General features: G+C 43.8%; 2 protein-coding genes across 5 annotated transcripts in view; both read left to right on the top strand.

Annotated features, from left to right (window-relative positions):
• Positions 1 to 6: 6 nt before the first annotated feature.
• OGFR (opioid growth factor receptor) lies at positions 7 to 12117 on the top strand. Of its 4 annotated transcripts, XM_074843428.1 has the most exons (10): positions 7 to 228; positions 1932 to 1984; positions 2280 to 2331; positions 4710 to 4754; positions 5484 to 5546; positions 5864 to 5948; positions 6356 to 6434; positions 6919 to 6985; positions 7279 to 7427; positions 8555 to 12117. In XM_074843428.1, the coding sequence occupies exons 1-10, from the start codon at positions 7 to 9 to the stop codon at positions 9957 to 9959; spliced, it is 2220 nt and encodes a 739-aa protein (XP_074699529.1). In that variant the 3' UTR covers positions 9960 to 12117. The 4 variants fall into 4 exon arrangements, with proteins under 4 accessions (XP_074699529.1, XP_074699530.1, XP_074699532.1 ...); XM_074843429.1 differs by lacking the exons at positions 1932 to 1984; positions 2280 to 2331; XM_074843431.1 differs by lacking the exons at positions 1932 to 1984; positions 2280 to 2331; positions 4710 to 4754.
• Positions 12118 to 13992: 1875 nt separating this feature from the next.
• The window catches only part of COL9A3 (collagen type IX alpha 3 chain), a 38868-nt gene continuing 30605 nt past the window's right edge, over positions 13993 to 22255 (top strand). Inside the window, exons 1-5 of the mRNA XM_074843433.1 lie at positions 13993 to 14230; positions 15474 to 15542; positions 20022 to 20057; positions 20669 to 20740; positions 21530 to 21583. Of these exons, the coding sequence (XP_074699534.1) occupies positions 14165 to 14230; positions 15474 to 15542; positions 20022 to 20057; positions 20669 to 20740; positions 21530 to 21583 (297 nt within the window). The 5' untranslated portion in view covers positions 13993 to 14164. The remainder of the gene's footprint in view (positions 14231 to 15473; positions 15543 to 20021; positions 20058 to 20668; positions 20741 to 21529; positions 21584 to 22255) is intronic.

Here is a 22255-nt window from a genome sequence, read left to right as displayed (position 1 = left end):
GCTCCCATGGCGGCCTGGCTCGGCTTCAGGGTGGAGGAGGACGAGGCGGAGGACGAGGCGTGCTTCTGGGGGTACGACTCCACCTGGGAGGAGGAGGACGACGACGAGGAGGAGGATGGCGGCGACGAAGGCGAGCCGGAGGGAGCGGAGGCGGCAGCCGAGGAGGAGCCGGAGGATGCAGGGGAGCAGCCGGCGCCGAGCTGGGCGCTGGACCGCCCGCAGGCCCAGGTGGGTGCCGGGAGGCTGCGGGGGTCCCTCCGAGGCGGGACGGGGGGGGAGGACGCCCCTTCCCCTTGCCCTGCCCGCCCCGAGCCCCCCGGCCCCCGCTCCGCGCCCTGAGCCGCTCCCCGCCGCCTTGGCCCGGTGGGTGCAGCCGGGCTCGCCCTGGCCCTTGGCCTTGGCCCGGGGACTTTCGTGTGTGCGACTGATGTGCACGCGTGGATCTCCGCGGGTACCCGCTCTGTGTGCTGTCGGCGGGTTTGGGCGCTCTCCGGTATCCTAATTTACTGTCGGGAACTGGAGCAGCTTAAAATACTTACAGGAGGTCCAAGGGCTTTTTGTCCTGGCAGCGATCGCTAGTGTATAATTCTGTTCTCATCTTGATGAAGCAAACCTTTAAAAGAGAGGAGTCAGCCTGAGGCCCGTTCAGAGATGAGCTCTGGGGGTGGCGAAGGCAGAGGTGTGACTCTGTGACCCCTTAAGTTCCATTAGGCTGCCGTGAGCTCAGTTTTAAATTATTTCCACCCCCACCCCCCCCACCCCCCCCCGTTCCCAGTGATCTGGATAATTTACCCCATAAGTACAAGTTCTGTCTTCTGCATGGCACCTGCCTGTCCTCCGCCTTCTGATGGCCACTGGGTTTGACGTTATGACATTGATGTTCTTCACCAACTCCTGGCTTTTAAGTTTTTTGTTGGCATCCTCATCTTTGTATGGTGGCCCTCTATATGCTCTTTCAGGCCATCGATAAAAAGCTGTCACATAACGTCTGCTCACTTTTAAAAATGAGCTGTAACTTTTTCTTTCTTTTAGACATCTTTTTTTCTCTAGGGAGTGTATTTAGAGCAACTCTGAAAACAAATATACACTAATTTTTAAAAACTGCAGGTGTGTGGGCAGTTGTAATGAGTGAGCGAGTGCTGCAAAAGGTGAGCGCTTGTGTCTAGTGCCTTAAAATACTGCCGATTTGAAATAAAAGGAGCTTGTTAGTCTGATTGGAGGTTCTTTAGTATTAATGTTTTTGAGTTTGATGTTGAGGGTCAGTAATTTCTTCTACTGCATTGCTTTGCCAAATGCAAAACTGTCTCTTGCTTTCAGTATTTCCTGGGTCAGTTAACTATTAACTCCTCCTCTTTCAGGGAAAGGGAAACTAATCTTCACTTGAGTTTCATTTCAGCAACTCACCCCTATTTTAGAATGTAAATTATCAGATAAAGGTTTCTAATTAATGCACTTTTAAAGGATGTTAATATTAAACTTTACTTTTTTAGAAGCATTAAGATACTAATCTCCCTTTAAAAAAAAAATAAATTCCGTGCAACGTAATATTCCAAGTACTCATAACTTCCTACAGAAATACTCTATACTTTGCAACCAAAATCAAAGTTGCAATACAGTGGATGGACACGCCCATGCATTTGTCTGCATCTCGGTGGAGTTTACTGCAGGGAATGTAGTTAGGCCTTAGTGGTGCAGGTAGATCTGTGAAAGGTCACAGGTGTTTTAGGTGGGATAGCTGCAATACTTACAGGAAGAGGCAGGGATTTCCTCTGAAGTATTTGGCATCGGTTCAAGACACACTGTCAGTTTTCTTCTGTACATGGCTGGAGTTCTGGTTTTGTTCACCAGTTTTAACACCTCAAGAACATTCAGATTATTCCTTTCGAATACATTTGTTCTTCAGACACGTTTTGTTTTTTTTTTTTTCTTAGAGCAACTTCTGGATTGTGACAACTGTAAAAGCAAGCATCAGTTTTTTACTCAAGTGAGTGGACTTTTTGAACTTTGCCCTACAAAGGAGGATGTTGTCCCTGAGACTTACAGCCCCTGGAATATTGTTCTACATCTTTAAAGAGGAGTTTCAGTGATGAATGTGTAGTCACCTCGGTCTGACTGTACATGAAAAATCTTTAAGGGCAGTGATAATGAATACAAAAAGAAACAGCAAGTCTTCTGCTATCCATTTATGCCTTTACAACCTGCCAAAGGCATGAATCAGTTTCCAAAACTAGTTCCCACTTCTGCTTATATTACACTAATTCTCATTCTTCTCCCCTCAGTATGTGGTATACTTTATGGCAGAAGCTGCTAATGTTTTGCTTCAATACCGAGGTTAGAGTTTTTTTATTATTTTCACTATGCACTTTCAAAATCAACTTAAGATTCTACTTTTATCTTTGCATTTCACTTGCATCTCTGCAAATACTCCATATTTGCCACTTGAAATTCCTGCAGGTGTGTCTTTTCAGCTCTTTTGCATTTCGGTGCTTTTTGCTTCAAAGAGCGAGTGTTGAAAATTTTGGGGTTTGTGCTCATTTTAAAAAGGTTCTCTCTCAGTCTGCTGGGATTCATGTTGTGCTGCTCAGAGCTGTATTTTAATAACAAGCCCTGCAGCTCTGCCTTCTCCTAACTTTATCAACAAAAGGTTTCAATCACTCTTCTAGGATTCTGTCATCTTTCTCATTCCTGTGTCTTGTTCACAATCCACGCGTTCTTTCATCCCTTTCGGTTACAGCGATGCACGTTCCGATTGATGCGTTGCAGGTTTGGAGGGAGAAACCCACTTAGTTTTATTGTCAGTGTTGTGAGAAATAAGGGGGTTTGATTTATGCGTGCAAGTTTCAATCTTGCAGTTCAGTTTGTCTTTCTAACCTGGAAAGGAAGGGGGGAAGGGTACGTTTCTGTGTGTCAAATAGAAGTTTATAGAGACCCAGGAACAACGTCTGTTTGGAGGAAGGGCTGAATTTTGCTTTCTTTGCTTCCCCATCTTGTTCCGTTTAACACTGTGCTCCAGAATGCCTTTCTCCCGGATCTAGCTTCTTTCTAGACAAGCCTTACAGCACCTTGCGCCATGGCATTGCATGTGTCTCTGTATCTACACTTACTCTTCAGCAAATTGGTTCTTTTTCAACATTGGTGCCAGTCTACTGTTAGCCTGTCCCACCTGACTGTGTTAAAGGATGTTATTTTAGAACCTTAAGTGTAAAGAATATCTGGAAATGGATTCTTCTCTAATTTGGAACAAAATTGTCATGAATTCCACACGTATCAGAATTTCATCCTTGGAGCTCAAAAGCTATAGTCAAAATCACCAATGAATTTCAAAGTGCTAAATCCCAGTCTCTGCTTACAGCTTGAACAAAAGAATAATATTGGTCTGTTCTGGCTGAACATATTTCTTAGTCTTGTGTCTGCAGCCATTAACTTTTTTCCCAAATGTTAGCTGTGCAGCAGAGCTTTTTATAGTTGTGTGCATTTCTGCAGTCTGGGTAGATTCCGGGGATGGACACCAGCGCTTGGATTTCTAATCCCGTATGGGCCATGTGGCTGTGGGAAGTTCTGCCACCTATTTTGGTCTATGTTGTCATGTATAAAATGGAAATGCTGCAATGTAGACAGGCATTATTTTAGGTCATCACACGTTATTACATCTGAAAAACAACTTGAGCTTTATTTAATTCCTGTCACCAAAGTATGGGGGAATCATAGTGTGCAAATGTATATTTAAAATGTAATTTTAAAAACTTCTGCATTGTTGACCTCCCTCTGTGGATAAAGGTTTGATCTCCTACATGCTGTGCATGCTTCATAAATTTTAAGTATTAACAATCAACAGGGCTGCTGAATGGATGACTTCGTTACAATGAGGTGTTAAAAAAATTCTAATCCAGTTCATGCCTTTATAATCAATGAACCAGTGATCCATGTTCACTGTTCACTAGAAAGTGGGTTTGATTTTTATTTTTCTCTGGGTAAATGAGGTTAGAAAGTATCAAATGAAGTTAAAAAAAAAACTTGGGAGAGCATTTGCTGCTTCTAAGTTTCTGAAAACGCTTACTTTGCAAGAGTCTGCACATCTTATCATTGTTTCACAAAGACGCTGCTCCTGCTGCGAGCTGGCATTGAACACTCTTAACTGCACTGTGCTTCTCATTGGGTGGATCCTTTTATTCGTGAGCAGTCTTGTTCATTTTGGTGGTTCTGCCTTGATGGAACACTTTTTAAGTGCTTTCATGGTTTGGGACAAGATGGTTCAGCACTCTGCAAGGTTAAACCTGTCTGTGTTCCTTGTGAAGTGTAACGAAATCTCTTACTGAAGTAATCCACTGGAAAAAAAATATTCAGTTAAAAGCATTTTAAATTAAGTCATACTTGCAACTTTTATTTCCGTGAAGTTCAGAGGAAGAAATGAAGCTGGTTTTTGTGATTTCTGTCTAAATGCTACATTTGGAATGAATCTAGCTACACCTGTGTAGTGAGGAGAACCTGACATCTAATTGCCAGGTGAACATGGCACCACTGGTTTTTCTCTAGCAATTTGAATTATGAGTAAGATCAAGTGAATTCAGCTGTAACTAGGTAAATCTGTCACTTGGCAACTAATAGGGATCATGTGAGTCACTGCTGTGGGTATTCTCATTTCATATGTATTTCTTTATTAGTGAAGTTTGGTTTCTGAATTTTTACAACTAAATGCCTTTTATTTGTAGGAGCAAAGATCAAATCCGTCACTGCTGTCTCAGAGGGGTTTTCAGGTAGGCTTGACATAAGGTTTGGTTTCTAGGAGAGATAAGTAATAATGAAGATGATGATTGGAATGGAAGTCCAATAAAATAAATACCTAATGTGACCATTTGGCTCTATTATTATCCACTGTCTGGATCAGCATGATGCTAAGTCAGCAAGGCTGCTCTTGAGTATAAAGCGAAGATGAAGAAAACTATTTCAATAATGTCTACAGCAAATGAGAATCCTGAATTTAAGGAATATTTCTGCATCTTAAATTCTGCAATTTTAGAGTCTGATCTCTGTCCTGACTAGGGTATATAGTGACTCAGACAGGGCTTAGTTTGTCTTGTTTTAAAACCTTTGAGTTAAGGAAGAAACTGGCACTTTACTATTCAGGATTTCCAGCTAGTTCTGACCATTTCTGTAGGAAAAGCCAACTGGGATAAAAGATATGCATAAAACATTAAGACCTTGATTAATAAGACTAGAAAGAAAAAGAAATGGCTTGTTTACAGGAAATGCTGTGAATCTCTCTTAGTCCGAAGTTGTCTTCAGGAATGCAGAGAAACAACTGCAGTAACAAACTGGCTGGTTTTTGGGGTGCTGGGAGTGCAAAGTGGAGGGCACAGGAGACCAACAGGCAGGGGAACATGTGTGAGAGATGCTAAATTCAGTCAGTATATATTTTTTTTTTTTTTTCAGAAGACAGCCTTATTCTGGATATTCTGGATCTCTAATCTGTCTCTTTTCTCTAGTTCTCAAGCAGGCGCAACTGGAACGCAGCAAAAGACTTGCAGAGATACAGACGTGGTTACCCGGTATGGACTAAATGATGATGCACATACTCTTGTGGTTCTTCCTCATCGTGTGCTAAATTTAGGAACGCTTTCTAGATGTGAAAGCACCCTTTTGTCTTTACATTGACAGGCTCAGAACCTTTAAAGGATTCATTTGTGAGGGGGAAGGGATGATGTGCGTGTGGGTGCATCAGAAACAAGCTGTTACTTCCCAAAACACATTTCAAGGATTTAGCTTGAAATGTTTAGGAAACATGAGAGAAAGCACAGAGAAGTGTTAAAGTGAATACTGCCTTTTAAAAGATTGCTGCTTGTTGATTTCTTGTTCTCATCTCCAGGGTTTGATAGAATCAGAAAATGAGGAGGAAGAAGAGATGTGGAACTTAAGCTTTTATAAAAATGAGATTTGCTTTTTGCCTCAGGGTGAGTAACTTGTGTAATGACTGTTTGATGCAGCTCTGCTGCAGCTGGTTGAATTGGTGAAGGAGTAGCTTGATCTGTGTGGGACAATTATTAAAAACCAAACCAAATGAACCAAAGCATACCACCAAAACAGCAAAAAACCCCAAACCAAAGCAAACAAAAAAACCATCAAGAATTTACATTTTGAAAATGTGCTTGTTCCTGCTATATGTTCCTCAGTTTTCTGTTTGGCTGTCAAAAGCTAAGGTTTTTTTTTCTGCCTTACCAGGATGGTTGTCTCGTTAGAGAAGGTAATGCCTGTATGAGAACATCTGGCTCTGGGTAATGAGCCACCTTGGGTGACTGGCTAACTTTAATTTTCATTTGGTGTCATTTCTTCTTATCTGACTTTCTCCTTTTCTTTTCAGGTTTGCACATTGAAAATCTGCTTGAATCTTGGTGGGACAACTATGAAGTTCTGGAAGAAAACCATTCTTACATACAGTGGTAACTGTCTGCATGAATATTAGTCCCTCTCTTTAATAGTCAGTTGTATCTGTGTTCCTGAATTCAGCTTCCCAAAAGGCCCAGAATTACTCTCGAGTGAAATCTGTGTCTACTTTATTTTTACTGAGTTATTTTCTTCTGGAAACAATGCAGTGGAAATCATGAAGACACGGGTTTCCAGCGCAGCTGTGGCGATAGATCTGCCATGCTTGGTCTTACAGGATACTGCAGAACGAGGTGTTAGGGCAACAAGAGAGATTAGGATAAGCAAAGTATTTTGTTATCTTTGGTGTAGACAGTGCTTTTATGGGAGGGATTTATTTGTCATATAGTAAACTACTTCTGTGTCCGTAAGGATGTGAGGTCTCCAAGAGATGCCTGTGATACCATGATTTTTGGAGTCTTTTTGTAGTTTTAACAAAGTGGATACCCTGGGTTGGTTGTCATCTTTGCTTATTTGGGCTGAAAATTTCTTTCCCTGCAGGCTATTCCCTTTACGTGAACATGGGATGAACTGGCGTGCCAAACCACTCACATGTCAAGAAATCCAGGTATTTAAAGCTTTTGAGGGTTTTTTTTTTGATCTGAAGGATGTTAGGATTGTTCCCTAACTGCTTTATATTTGAAGTCTATGTTTTTTTACATTGCTTCCTGGGGGCCCTAATGTGAAGGGAGCACTCTCAAGCACTGTTAAGCATTTGTCTGTCTTGTGTCTGCCAGTAGATACATCAGCAAATGAAATGCTTACTGATATAATCAAGTGTTTAAAATTCAGGTGCCACTTAAACTGGTGCGGGTAATTAGGGAATTGCACCTTGTACTCATTGGTCTGTCTTGTTTTCAGGCCTTTAAGAAGTCCAAGGAAGTTATGCGAAGGTTTATACGTGCTTATCAGCTTATGCTGAGATTTTATGGAATCATTCTGATCAACGAGGCAACTGGAGAACTTAAGAGAGCAGAAAATTGGGCTGAACGATTTAAAAACTTGAATCGGTGAGTCTCTGTTTATACTGCTGGGCATTTACTACAGCCAGGCACTTCTTTGAGAAGAAAAAAAAAAGTCAAAGTCAAGAAAATCCTCAGCCCTTGAGGAATGGAGGCTTTTGTTGATAAAAAAAGTTAGCTAGCTAAAGCAGTTTTAACTTGGCTCAGCCTCTTGACTGTAGGTCATCACACTCTCTGTGGCTTTAATTAAAGTGACAAGTATAATAAGTAAACCAGCTGAGACTGGTTTTCTTTTGTATCTGGTGCAGCTGTTAACAGCAGGTATTCTTCATGTTGGTCTCCTGAAGTACGAAATACAGACTTGGAGGTGTTAATATTTGCTCTAGCAGCTTGTGTTTCAAACCATATTTTAGGCAGGAACCACTGAAACGTTTTCACAGGTAGCTGAATTGTCTTTGTAGAATTCTGTTAAGCTACAAAACAGGACTGTTTCCGTGTGCTTCCCTGATTGTTTATAAAGGTGTCTTAATGTGTGTAAAATGCTTTGAATCCTTGGTTGAAAAGTGCTCTGCAAATTGATGGTAATGTTTTTATGTTATTGCAGGTCTTATCAGAGATAGTAATGATGCTTCATACTCTAGTACTCCTAATGATATTAACCAAGGCTCTGAAAGGGCTGGGCATACTCACAAAAAAAACCCAACTTGAAGACTGTCAAGTATGGGAAAAAAAAAAAAAAAAAAGCTTTGTCTAGCTTAAGTCCCTAAGTCATGAATTTCTGGCAGCATCCTTACATCCCTGTATTCTTACAGTTCTCGACAGTCTCACCCTGCAGGGTCACTGTTAGGGATGGGGTATTGGGCTGCATGGACTTGTGTGTCTGACCCAGTATGGTGGCTGTTATCTACTGGTGAGTGGTGCAGAAAGCCAGAACCTTTCCAAGCAGTTGAGATGACTAATCCTAGCAGCCCAAGAAGGGCTAGGAAGGTGCTGCTGAAGGCAGACAGCAGCTGTAGGTGCTTTAAAAGGAAGCCTGCCTATACTCCCATCCACATTGTCAAATAGTCTTTAATAGATCACGGGCAATAATGCACAAAACATTTTCAGATACCCCAGAGGTTTGTAGTGACTTGTAAGACTTTCACTTAACAATTTTGCCTATGTGTTTTGTTCAGGTTCAGCCACAACAATTTGCGGATTACTCGCATCCTGAAGTGCCTGGGGGAGATGGGTTATGAAGACTATCAAGTGCACTTGGTAAAGTTTTTCCTAACAGAAACTCTAGTTAAGGAGACATTACCAAATGTCAGGAGAAGTGCCTTGGATTACTTCCTGTTCACCATCAGAAGCAAACAGAAGAGAAGAGAACTAGTCCACTATGCTTGGCAACACTTCAAACCTCGAGGCAGCTTCGTGTGGGGGCCACATGACAAACTCTTGAAGTACAGGCCCCGCTCTGCCAAGTCACAGCTGCACCAAAAGGCTGAAGATAAACAGGAAACTCTGGGTAAAAACTGTGGTGATTCTGTGGAAAAGGATCAGAACCAGTCTCTAGAGGAAGAACAGAAAGCTGGAGATACTGCAGACTTGCAGCCTAAAGTGGACAATGAAGACGTAAAAGAGAAGATAAGTGAATGTGTTGATGAAGATGTAAAAGAGAAGATAAGTGAATGTGTTTTGAAGGGAGGAGATGGTGAAGAGGAGAAAGAGGCTTCATTTACCCAGCAGGAGGAGAAGGATTTAAACAGCGAGGCTGAAGAAGTGCAGGGTACAGCAGAGAATGATTGCACAAAGGAGAGCAAGAAGAGAAAACTGGATGCAAATATGGCAGACACTAAAAAGAGTGGACTGTTGAAAAGCCCTACTGATATTGAAAACATTTCCCGTAATCTGGGAGAATGTGCAATTGATGCAGAAATCCCCTCCTCAGCTCCACTCTCACAAGCAGAAGAGGACCAGGAAACACTGAAAGAAGACAGTGCAAGCACCAAAGACTCAACAGTGCCGGAGACAGCTGATGCAGCTGTAAAACGGAGGAAAGTTGATAAAAAAACATCAAGAAACAGAACATACAACTTAGCCATAAACCTGAATGTGGGGTCTTCTGCCTCTAGTGCCAAGTTAAATCCTTTTGTTGCAAATACTGAGGCTGAAAATGTCAGTGAGGAAAATGCAACTGTGGAAGCGACAAGTGAGAAGGGTGATGGTGATGCAAATGGTGGGGCTGTGAGACCCCCAGTTGGTTCCAGGCTCCCCAAGACTGGCTGGACTTCTCCAGTAAGTGATGGCGTAGAGTTGAGTGGAGATCAAGTCATAGCAAAGAGTGACCAGCACCACTGCAACAGCATGCTCCTGGGAGGCAAAACTGAGCTAGATGGGGTAGAACAGCATAAAAAGGCAGAAAATGGAAGTGAAAAAGGGCAAGCAGAAATCACAGGCAAGAAACAAGTTGCAGAGAGTCTTGAGCAGAACATAGCATCCACTTGTCGTGAAGAAGACAGTGCAGAGGTTGGAACACAGAAGTCTGAGAGCTCTGAGCATGCAGCAGAACCTGGTGAAGAGCAGGTAGCAGCAGAGTGAGACCAGCACAGCAAGTGCTCAAGCAAGCAGAGATGACACTGCCCTAACTGCTAGGAGCCAGCTTTAGTGATTTGGATAGCAGAAATACATGGAAGAATAAACTTCCTTTGGGCTGATCCAGGAAAGCCCCTGTCTGACTTTCACTATTCCACATTTTTTTAATCATCTGTAGTAAGTTCAGTGAGATCCAGTCCTTGGTTACCCTAAAGAGTAAAACTCTATTTTCGTCATCTTCATCTTCAAGGACAGGCTGTGTCCTCTTCCTGGTTTTTATGTGATGTTCAGGACTATCTTGGAGGAACAGGGATTTTCGCACTTTGCTTTGATTCTGGTATGTCCCTTCTTAAAGAGAAGAGGAAAAGTGATTTGTTTCCTTGTTTGAACTAGTCAAGTATTTATTAAATCCATGATTTTTAATGTAAGACAGCATGACCTAATTTGCCAGGCCTTTCTATTACCATGTAACTTATTATTTTGAAAGGCTGTACCTTCCCAGGAGATTTATTCCTGGCAAAGGTGCTGTTTTCCTCAGAGATGAGTGTGTGCATTTCACATGTAAGAGCATAGTTGCCTCTCCTCCTACAAAGAACTGTAGGTTTGACTTTAGGCTGGGATAAAATGCATAGTCAAAACATGGCTCTGACCAGTATTAACCTTTGTGTACAGATACCATTCTCTGGGGCGCAAAGTGCGGAGTAATTTGTTCCCTTTATCCCCTGAAGAAGCTGCTTTGTAGTCCTTGATAGAGTTGTTAAGAAGGTGAATTGTCTACTGGTTTCTAAGAGGAAAAACCTTCAGACTTTGCATAAAGTGCACTAGAGCTCTTCTTCCCTGGGTTTTTCCACCCTATTCAGACCCTTGATAGTCTTCTGCAGATATTTATATCCACTACTGATTCAAAGGCCTGCCTTCCTCAGTTGCCAAAATAGGACAAATATTTGTCACTGCATTTTTTTTCAGACTCTGCTGTTAATTTGCAGTGGCCTGTGGGGCGCTCTTTTCTGCAGGGCTATTGCATGAAGTTAAATGTGTCAGATTTAACCCACGTCCTAGTTAGGGCAGGATTGTTTTACCGTTAATGATCAGTATGTCAGACAGTGAGGGCATGTTCGAGTGCAGCATGTCTGGAAACCACTGGGCTTTGTGGGGCAGTTAATTGAAAGTTTAATTGGAAGGGGTACGCTTGTCTGGTTCACTTATTTACAGCCCTCAAGAATTTACTTTCAGACCTTGCCAGCTATTTGGCTGCTCTAATGTTGCTGACCTCCCTGTTAGCTATTCTGCTTGACTTATACAGTATTCAGCCAAGTCTGAAGGAGCGTTAAACAATTTAGCACTTTTGCTCCTAGAGATTTACAACAGAGGATCTGTTTCATGAAGCAGAGGAAACTTTCCAACAGCCGTAAGGTCTGGACTTGCTGTTTGCTCAGATTGTTTGTTTTAGTTTGGGGGTTTTTAGGTGCTATTTGTTTTCTGCAGGAGATGGCTAGAGGCTTGCCTGCCTTGCCAGAGAGCAGATGCAGTGGCCTGTGCAATGTTAATTTTTTCCTCTCTGCTACAGCTCTTAAGAAGCTTCATCTTTCAAGGAATTTGCTTGGTGACTCGCCTTTCCAGACTGTAGGTCCTGATCCAGCAGGCCACATACATGTGTGTGGGAATAAAAGTCTGCAAGCTTAACATCTAATGTTCATGGTCACACACATGCTGGAAAAAGGCTTTAATGATTTTAAAAACACTTCTTTCTTTTCTTATGAACAAATGGAGTTAAATAGCCAATAAGAATACACTTACAGATATAAATACTTGAAGATGTTGAGTGGAAATTCTTTCATAAGATTCATAAGAAATTGTTAATTGTGGCTTTTGTACAGATTTATAGTAATTTTTTTATTTAATGAAGTTTTCATTGTGAATATGTGCTCAGTTGGGGCATAGATCATATATCGTTACGGTGATGTGGGGTTCATTATTGTGTTTAATGGGATTTCCCTGTGAGCCCTAGTCTGGAGTGCTCAGACCAAACCATTCTCTGTCATGATCAGGTTTAGAGTTTTGGCTGTAGGTGTCTGCAGTGAGTTCACAGGATGTTTTCCAGCACTGAGCTGTATCACAGAGTCTGTTATGTTGATGTCACCTATTAAAGCATGACTTTAATGCATACCAGTTTCCACTTACGTGTTTTTTTTCATCTTTGAGGGCAGGACACGACCACCACCACACCCCGTGGCCATCTGCTGTTGCTCGGGCACCTCCAGCGAGTGGGTGCATGGGGTGTCCAGCGTTCCCAAGCAGAGCTCTGGTGGGGCCATACCTGCTGCTTGTTCAGGGGGGGAGGTGATGCTCAGTCTTCCTCCACTGCTATAAAACGTGGCCAGTGAATGTTTGTGGCAAAAAGACACCCCTCCCACATGCTTCTTGTTTAATGATATACTTTGAAATGTTTCAGTATTCCCTGTCTTGGCTCTGTGCTGCCATCCTCCCAGGAGCGTGTTGTGATGCTTTGCAGAGCAAACAAGGACTTTGCTTTTGAGTAGTTCTCGGGGCTAGCAGGCAAGAGGGCAGCTGACCAGCCTCCATATGGGGGCTTTATTGAGCCTTTTCCTTCAGGACATGAGCACACGGGTGTCTTTGTGGTAATGACTTCTGTAAGTCTGTGTCCTTTCAGCTGTGCTTCCCTCTGCCTGAAGGCATGGAAGGAGAGGAGGACCAGTCCTCCTCTTGTTCTGTGGGGTGGGCTTGAAGGTGAATGCTTCTGGGGCTCTTCCCTTGCTGGTCATAAGCAGGCTCTGCTTGCAGCAGCCCTCCAAGCCCTGGCTTGCTGTGAGCAATGTGTGGCCAAGGAATTTGGACCTGCTTCACCTTTTCTCTCGCCATAAGTTGGCCTCAGAGTGAAGGACAAGGTACAAGCTCTGTGCGAAGCAGTTCGTGCAACTGTGCTGCTCTCCCTCTGCAGGGTTTGTGGTGTCTAATAAAGCATTCACTTTACTTTGAAGCCATCTGAAGACGTACAGACACACTCACTTGGTCTCCAGCTGCTTGTTCTGCAAAATATTGTAGGAACTTAGTAAATCTTTGAGCCCTTTATCCATCTGTGAGGGTTGGTGGAATATTGGCTGCTGGGGAGCTGGACAGGCACACACTGTGTGCTCATATAAACCTCCTGGTGTAAGGATGCCAGACAAACCTGGTATTTCATTTTTTAAGCTTTGCTTTTCCACTTCTGCTCTCCTCTTGCTGACCAAATGAGCTGTGACATTTCAGTCCTGGTGAATCTTGCCACTGTTCCTCTCTACTTTCAAGCCCTGCTTTGAATGAAATTGTCTTTAATCGATAAAAGGAAGCAAGAAGTTATTTGCAGAAGACGCATCTTCATAAATATATTGCCATTTGGAATCACATAGCTGGAAACAGTCATCCTTTTGTTCCTTGCAAATATTTCAAAGGCCATTCTTCCTTTTTTTTATTTGTGGCTCTGAGAATGTTCCTCCTTTTTTTTTTCTTCTTCCTTGTATCTGTCTGCGATCATCTGTTTTGTAGTCAGGATTCACCACTTTCTCAAGAAATCGGTTGGCATTCTTTAGATCTCCCTGAAAAAAAACCCCACACTAGATGTGAATACACCTCCAGAGATAATAAACCATCTCGCAAAGCAGTAAGTGTGTTTCTCTGTAGTGCATCTTGCACTTGTTACAGGTATATTAATTTCTCTAGTGAAGGTAGGTAGCCTCGGGCACTGAATAACTCTCACTCTGTTGCTTTTTACCTGTCCAGCGCTGAGGTGGTGGTGGGCTTTGAGAAGCGGCCTGGGTGAGACCTAAGGAACATCTTTGTATTTCCAGCTGGAGCAGCTGAGTTTTGCTCCTGTGGCGTGTCTGCAAGTCCGACCCTTACTTCAGCTCCCTCCCTGTTTGCTCAAGGCTGGGGCTGCCCAGCGGGGCATGAATGAGAGCTTCTCTTCCTGACTGCCTGCTGCTCCCCCTCCTTCTCCCACCTCCTTCGGAAACCTCCTCTCTCCTCCCAGCTCAGCCCCTCTTGCCTGTGCTCCTGAGCTCTGCCCCTCCGGCTGGAGCCGCAGGTTTATCTGGAGGCAAGGAGTCTCCTTTGTAAGCCGAAACCCAGGAGGAGGAGGAGGGATCTGCTTGGACCCTGGAGGAGAAACAGTTTAGCCACCCAGGAGGAACGAAGAGAGGCAGAGTCTGGGCACCATGGCTGGATTCTCTGCTCTTGGGCTTCTCTTCCTATGTCAGCTGTTAGCCACAACATCAGCTCAGGTAAGAAGCCTCATTTACGTCTTATGCTCGAGAAAAAAGTCCCGAAGGGGAAAAGATGATTATCTGTGTATATTATACCTGCAGGATGAGATGTGGCAACAGGCAGGTTATTAGAGTCTAAGGTTTATTAAAAACGTGTGTGTAACTTGTGCTGTTACACAGAGAGCGCCTAGCAAACACATCTGGTTCTGTACCTGTGTAGGTAGACTTTTAGATCGTATCCTCGTGTAGAAGCTGCTGCTTTATGCTTTCTGTAAAAGTATCATCTTCCCATTCAGAACTGCAGTGATGAGAGAGAAAGCCTTGGGAAAGGGGAGACCTGTTGATGTAAGAGAAACAGGTTTCTTTTACAATGAAGTAATAGGTTGCCAACGAGACTGATCTCCCGATCTGGGTCTTCATCTGAATCAGAATTTCTTATTCCTTCCCTCAATCAATTTTACACTTATAAAATAGCATATTTAACCCTTGTTCACTTCAGGCATGAAGCTATATTAAACTTCCCTGTACGGTGTTAATATTATTGCCTGGGGAAGTAACTCCTCAGTGAGATTTTTTCATTGTGTTAGTGAGGAATTTTTGCAGCCTGGCTTGGGAATTCAGAGCTGCCCTCATCTGCTGCGAGCAGAGCTGCTTCTACAATGAAACCTTTGTTCACTGAAGCTACAGCTAGTTGCTCTCTGGAGCCCTCTCCATACAGAAGTCATTTATTGGACCTTTTTTTCCTTCCCCCCACCTCAGACCTCCTCCAAAATTCCAGATTTTCAAATGGCATCTTGCTCAGAGAGGAGAATTTCCCTTTCTCCTTCTGTCTTCAGTGGTGTCCACCTGGTTCTTCCATTACCCCATGAGACTGGGACTATAATTTTTAATGCCAAGCACTTGGCACCTATTTTTCCGTGGGCTTTGCATTTCCTCCTCTGCCCAAAAAGAAACGTGCCTGTAGGCAGTGAGAACTGTTTCCTATACAGCTAAACCCGTTTGCTCTCCAGCGACAGCTCCGATTTCCAGCATGAGCCACCAGTTACACGAGCTGGGAGCCCTGAGGATGTGCTCAATCAGAAGGGTTTTCCAAAGAGCCTTGCAGCGGTCCTGAGCTCTGAGTCCACCCAGGATGGCAGGGGGCCCTGAGGGATGGAGGGTTAAGCTGTAGGACTTGGCCATTGCTTTCTGATTTAGCCCATATGGTTTTTTTAATGCAAAAATAAACTCTTCTCTCTCTCTCTTTCCCTGATTCTTTCAGAGAGTAGGACCACAAGGCCCTCCTGGACCACGAGGACCCCCTGGACCGTCTGGCAAGGACGGCATAGACGTGAGTGCCGTTGGGCAGAGGGCAGGCTCAGCTGAGGGAGGGCGAGGGGTGGAGCAGAGGCAGAGCCAACGGAGCAGAGAAGCTGCTCTTGTTCTCTAGAGCCCCAGCCTTTGGGCCATCCTTCAGAGGTGGGTGGACCTGGAGAACCAACCTACTCACAGGAGACCTCCTTCTGCAAGAGTCAGAACAGCAAGTGGAGGTGCTGAGTGGCCTCAGGTTCTTTGCAGGGTCAATCCCCTGTCTCAGGAGAGAGTTAGGGACAGAGCCAGGGATTTGTGACCCTGCTCGCAAAGCAGAGTATTTCTCTTTTTGGTGTCTAGGGAGGAGGGGGAACGTAATGCGGTTGAGTGCATGGGTACGATGTGCCTCAGGGTCATTGCATGTTCTGTAGTTCAGAGAGAGGTTTATGTGACACTTCAGGGCATCCACGTTTCTAGAGAGGCCCCAAGAAACTCAAATGCTTTTACTTATATTGGTTTTATTTCAGCAGTGTTTGTATGGCTATCCCTAATTTACATTGGCACGTAAGAGATCAGAATCTGGCTTGTGTGTTTCCAGACATGAGTTGCATTTGGTGGCACAAAAGGCAAATGAAATGGGCACCCTTTATTTCATCGGGCAGTTCCTTATACGTACACCTCCTGCAGAGGTAGAAGACTGGGTACCACAGGACTTACTGGAGGAGAAAAACTTGTCCTATTACTTTTAATTGATGGTTCCATAGAAGTGAAAAATTTTTGCTTCTGTGCATCTGTTGGATAAGGACTGAATTGTATCCCGTAGTTGGCAGTGGATAAAAGAGCATCAGATGGACCTTCAACAAGACCACATCAAATGCAAAAGGCTGGATTCCTGCTTGGATACTCTTGAGTAGTGCTTGTCTCTCTAAGCTGCTTATGGAATAGGGCAGGGTTTTTTTTAAAGTTTGTCTGAAGTAAGTTTATTGGAATTGGGCCTTTAAGCAACCTTGGAAAAAATCTATTCATTCCATGCTGGTCATTTTCTTTTGGATAAGAAGGTAAAAAAAGATATAGGAGTTCCCTGGTATATGGTGAACAAGGAGCTTTTTTGTCTGCAGTGGTGAGCTTTCATAGTGGCTCTGTGAGCAAGGCTGGTCTGAAGAGAGAACCTCGTTGATTTGCAGCTAGTCCCTCTAAAGTGTCCTTTCGACTAACGGAGACTGTTTTACTGGAAATCTCACCCTGGTTTTGTAGCATGAAAAGTTCAGAGCTGGTACCTTGACGGTTTCTCTCTGCTGTTTTTCACAAGATGATAAAAGGCTGAAGAGAACACCCTGGAAGAGGGCACAGGACATACATTGATGTTTGCAGCAGGGAGCCTGTGGAGTCACTGCAGTGGGACATCAGTGTGGCCAGTGGGCTTCAGGAAAGGGTGGCTGCATTTCTGTACAGAGTGAAAAAGAAGAATATGGGAGGGCTGAAGCCCTTCAGACTTCAAGTTGTAACCAACTTCTGCATATAGGCAATCGGAAAGAAATAAATTGCCTGAATTGTGTCGCTCAGTTCCTGCTTTCTGCAGGATATTTTATGCCTTAATTCTGGAACAGCACCAGCATCACTTCTGATTGCTCTTGGAAACAGGAGCCCGAGGAGATGCTGATCAGGTGAACCTATGCTCTAAAAGCTTTGGAAGCTCTTTGTGGGACGGGACCAAATAACAACATCTAATTCATATGAAGAGCTTAGTCCTAATAAATCAAACAGCTGAGTAAAGTATTTAAGGTGCTGAGTCTTGCTGGAGTTTTGGCTATGCAGGAATAGTCTCTCATTTGAACAGGCTTGATCTACATCCCTCCTATGGATGTAGGTTGTCAGGCGCCCTGTTCATGTGAGATGGTCCAGCTGTTGAGGGACAGGCTCTGGGATGGTTTCTGCTATTCAGCAGGACATGGAGTCCTTTAAGGAATTGCATAAGAAAAGAGATGCAGGGCTGTGGCTGCTGTTGAGCACAGTCATACAGCCTCCCAGTTTAAGGGCTACTGTTTTTCTGGCAGTACCCTCCAAAAAAATGAGACACATAAAATCCAGCACTACTCTGCATTTTCATAGTGCTGCATGGGGAGGATCATGTGGAGCCTGAGTGGTAGTGTCAATTCTACCACTGCAAAGAATGAAACCATTGTTTTATTTCTTTTCTTGGGTGATGAGACTTTTTTTAAAGCACAATCAGAACTTTTCTGGACCGTATCTATGCAAGTTTCCTGAACTCTGTAAGCCACTCCAGCAGGGTCTTCACAGATGGCTTTGGGTGAACGCTATGTGGGAAGAGTCGCTGAACGGTCTCTGAGCTGGTTGAGTGCTGCCAAGGTGTTCATCAGCCCTTACTGCTGGCCATGAGCAGTGGGCGAGGCATAACATACAGCTGAATTATTCAGGGTATCTCTGAACAAACCTTGGATGAACCCCGTAAGCACAATTTCTAGAAGCTGCTGCTTTCAGTCCTGCCTTTCAGTGGGAGCTGCAACATTAAGTCCCTCTGAAATATTTTATAATTATAGCCTTTAACATGCTTCACGTTTCATACTCAGTAACAAGCAAAACCTCTCCCTCCCAAGAATAGAAACAGCATGTTATGATCGAAAGAATTAGCAACAAGTTCCTGTGAATTATTTCTGGGGATGTAATTCCCCAAATTGCTAATAAGCAATTGTCACTTTTCAAAAATCAAGCTTTTTTTTTTTTTTCCCCCCCCCACTTTCCATCTCCTGGCTTGACTTGCTAAGAAAGAGTAAACTTGTTTCCCTCTCACGTAACACCAGGAGAGCATTTCCTTTTGCTGACAGCCTTCACCTCTAATTCCCAGTGATCTGGCATTAGGGGTATAAACACTGATTAGGCTTTTGATTCAGCTGACTGAAGTTCTGGTTCTCCTGCAGAGTCCTGCAGGGGTCCACGATGGCAGGGTCAAGGTTTAAGATGGTCCCAAACAGCCTTTGCTGATGCTGTGACCTCGCTGTACGGATTGCCATCACACAGGCAAGAAAAAAATGCAAGAAGTTGGCAACCTCGAGCGATGGAGGAGGGAGCAAACCACCTCTACTGCCATTTCTAGCTGCCTTTTCAAACCATTCATTGCGAAAGAACTGCTTCTTTCATTTCCTTGGCAGGGGGCCTTCCCCACCTATGATAATGATAACTATTTATGGAAAATCTGTGGGCAAAGGAGGTGCTTCAGCAAGCCAGAGCATAAAGATCCCTCTGTTCAATGCCCCTCTGGTCTGTGTGTCGATCTGTCCCCAGTGCAGTACATACGTCCTTGCCTGCACGAATCAAGGCAGCCAGTCTGGAGAGATTTGCCCACAGACTTCACAGTTGCCGACATGGTAAATATAGAAACATGCTATAAATTCCATGCCGTTGCTTACTGCCTTCTGACTCCTAATTATCAGGCCCACGGTGGGGCTGGTATTATTTCTAGCCTTGCTCTGTTAATAACCACCCTTTTGCCATATAGTTTTTCTTCTTCCAGGATTCAATGTGCCCCTTCCCCTCCGCTCACCCACAATACCCGAGCCTCTCACAATATTTAGTGCCCTTATCCTAAAGCCAGGAGGGGAGGGTACCATCTAGACGCCTGGAACAGGGACACAAAGTGATTTTTTCTGCTGGATGAGATGGGAAAGCAAGCTCCAGTGAAGCACCTGCTATTTGCAAATTATTGCCTCTTTTGAGGGCTGACAACAAAACACAAATATCTTCTTGTCTGGGGTCCACGCAAGCTTATGAATGATGTTACAGCTGGCTGAGCTAGAAGGAGTGATTCAAAGGGTTTTTTAAATATTTTCTCCCAAACACCTTTACTGATGCTCTTAAAAGTTGCTTTTCATTAGGACAGAAAAAAATGAACGCTTTGGAAATATTTTATTAAAATTGGGTTTAATCCAGATTGTGCAATTGGATTAGGTGGAAACCAGTTGGGGGCTTTGTTCATTTGCTTTTCTTGTCAAAATTTAGTCATATGAAGACAATCATTGTAGACAGTTTGTTCTTTCTTCACTTTCTGATAGCCCCCAACTCCTGGTAGTACCACAGTTTCATACTGTGTCCTGGATACCTGGAGCTTATCACCATATCACTTTGTTTCATCAAGAAGATGTTTAAAAGCCTTGAGAGCCATCCAGCTTCCTCTCTGCCCCACAAGCCTAAGTGCAAATAATTTCTAAGTATATCTGGAAAAAATTGGAGTGCTGGGCACCATTCAGAAGCACTGGTTGACCCTGGGAGGCTGAGAATGTGGGTTTCCCCAAATCTGCTAGTGTTGGTGTGGAAAAGGCTGTCCAGGTTCATCCTGCTTTAGGGGGTGGCAGGATCTAGAGCATCAGCTTCATAAGACTGAGCGTGGTAAATCTTGGAGTGGGCATGAAGGGAGACTTGAGCACTATGACAGTTGGGAATGCCATTGTTGCAAGAAGTTGACAGAAGGGGGTTCAACACTAACACTGATGTCTTCTTTCTTTAGGGAGAGCCAGGCCCTTCTGGTTTGCCAGGCCCACCAGTAAGTATTTTCTGGTTGACATTGACTTGCTCATCCTTTTGAGAGGGACACGGTGTAAGAACTAAGGCTTGCTGGCTCGCTTTCCTCTTGATCTGCAGCAGAATTTCCATGGAGGGTACACAGGAGTGGAGGTGCTCAGCACTGGTCCTGGGGACAAACACATTCTCCTGCTTCACTGTTAGTGGAGGATATGCATGAAATAAAGCTCACCCATCACCAGTATAACGAAACTGGCACCAAGCCACGTGTGCGTGGTTATTTTTGGTATTGGCCTGAGTCTGCTTCAGCTCCTCAGTCTGCCCAGGGGTGCTCAAATTTGTACCAGGTGGCACAGCTCTTAGCTTTGGGCTGTTTATCCCATCCCTTTCTAACCATCTCCTGGGAGCAGCTTATGAGTAACTGTATGTGGAACTGAGCCAAAGCACTGCAATTAATTTAGGATTTGGATATGGATTCATGGCAAGATTCATCTCTCTGCATGAATTCTTCCATGTTACATGGTGTAAAATTAACGCATCAACAAATGAACTTCCATCTTCTAGCCCTTATCAACACACATCATGTTCCTCTTGTTATTATGTTAAAAATAATTGCCTGTTTATCTGATTTAGGGGCCAAAAGGTGCACCAGGGAAGCCTGGAGCAGCTGGTGAAGCTGGATTGCCTGGCCTTCCTGGAGTGGATGTGAGTATTTTGTCATCTTCTCTTACAGCTTTTAAATAGTTCCCATAGGGCTGGGTGTTTTCCTGAAGCGTCTTCACCAACTTTCTCTGTGTCTACTGGAGAAGCAAAGTGGGTCCTGGATCTGCATATACATCCTGCATGTCAGGAGAAATTTTGAGAGTTGAAAGCATCTCTTGGTTGAATTAAGGAGTATGAGAACAATTTTGAGATGCATAACTGATAGGAGAGCACTCTACAATGAAATACTGCAGTTCTTCAGAGGTGCACTGGGCAAGCCTGCAGAAATACAGGCATCAGTTGACATTTCTGGAGCAAGCCCACTGAGCCTCAGTTCAGAAATCCAGTCACGCTTATTAGCTGAGGCTTGCTGGTCACTGGCCTGGGATTTGCCCTACAGCTCTGGAGAGGTGCCTGCACACAGTCAAGCTTTCCCATTACCAGCTTGCTGCTGTGGTAGCTGAGTGTGGGTAAGGTTGTAGCATCATGTTTCCTTCTGCATCAGGCAAGAGGAGGCATTCAGGCAGCTTCCACCACTAAGCTGCAACTCCATAAACACCAGTAACAAGGTGCTTGGTGGTGCTCATCCACACTTACAGTGTACAGGAACAGTACTGATAATTTGCTTCTGGTCCTTTGTGATTAATTACAGAGAGAAATAGAATGGTTAGGCTTTCCTGAGAGCTTGGCATCCGGATGTTTTGTGTTGGTAGCATTGACAGGGACTTTTTACAGCTCTTATTACAATATTTCTCTGTTTTCACACTTCTCTTTTTTTTTTTTTTCTCACAGGGTTTAACAGGAACCGATGGCCCCCCTGGCCCAAATGGGCCTCCGGGAGACCGTGTGAGTACCACATTAGATCCTAGGTCCCTTTAAATTAACGTTGTCACTCGTTGTATTGATGATTTCTCATTCCTTTGTAAATTGGTGACATTCAAGTGTTGATTACGATGGCTTATTTATCCGTAAACCCTTGCAAAATACTTGGACCCTTGAAATGAAGCCCAGATGGCTTTTTATGAGGCAGGGCATGAGATCCATCTTTCTGTCACATGGCTTTGAGTGGGCTTGGATAGCCTCAGTGGTGGGAGTACCAGTGCAGAACAGCTCTGGTGATATTTTGAGTATCTAAAAAGTTCCTTGAAGCAGTTGATACTTAATTATGAAATTTAACAAAGTGAAGCTGTTTTGGCTTTTATTTGCAGTCTGAATACACAGCTCCATTATGTTTATAATTACTGCTACTGTGTATTAACTGTTTAAACTTTTGCCTTTTGTTAATTCTGAGGCTACCCATATGGTTGACATTATTAGTTGCTTTGGCATAGACTTTCCCAGCCAGTGTAGCAAGAAATAAGAGGTTTTTTCTTGCTTCCTGCATATCACAGCTCTGCTAAGGGGCACCACAGGGATAGAGAAATGACTGCCTGAGATGTTACAGATGTCCTTCATCTACAATGGGGCCAGAAAGACACTTAGGCCTCCTTGTGACATTAAGAACCAGACATTAGTGAG

This window comes from Strix aluco, chromosome 17, assembly GCF_031877795.1.
Source record: "Strix aluco isolate bStrAlu1 chromosome 17, bStrAlu1.hap1, whole genome shotgun sequence".
Classification (NCBI taxonomy): Eukaryota; Metazoa; Chordata; class Aves; order Strigiformes; family Strigidae; genus Strix; species Strix aluco.
This window is presented reverse-complemented; position numbering and strand designations above follow the sequence as displayed.

Bases quoted from the DNA above. Each gene is read 5' to 3' on its own strand.
- OGFR (XM_074843428.1), top strand. From the start codon at position 7: ATGGCGGCCTGGCTCGGCTTCAGGGTGGAGGAGGACGAGGCGGAGGAC. The intron at 1,985-2,279 runs GTGAGTGGACTT...TTCTCCCCTCAG, and splicing joins AGCATCAGTTTTTTACTCAA to TATGTGGTATACTTTATGGC. The intron at 6,435-6,918 runs GTAACTGTCTGC...CTTTCCCTGCAG, and splicing joins AACCATTCTTACATACAGTG to GCTATTCCCTTTACGTGAAC.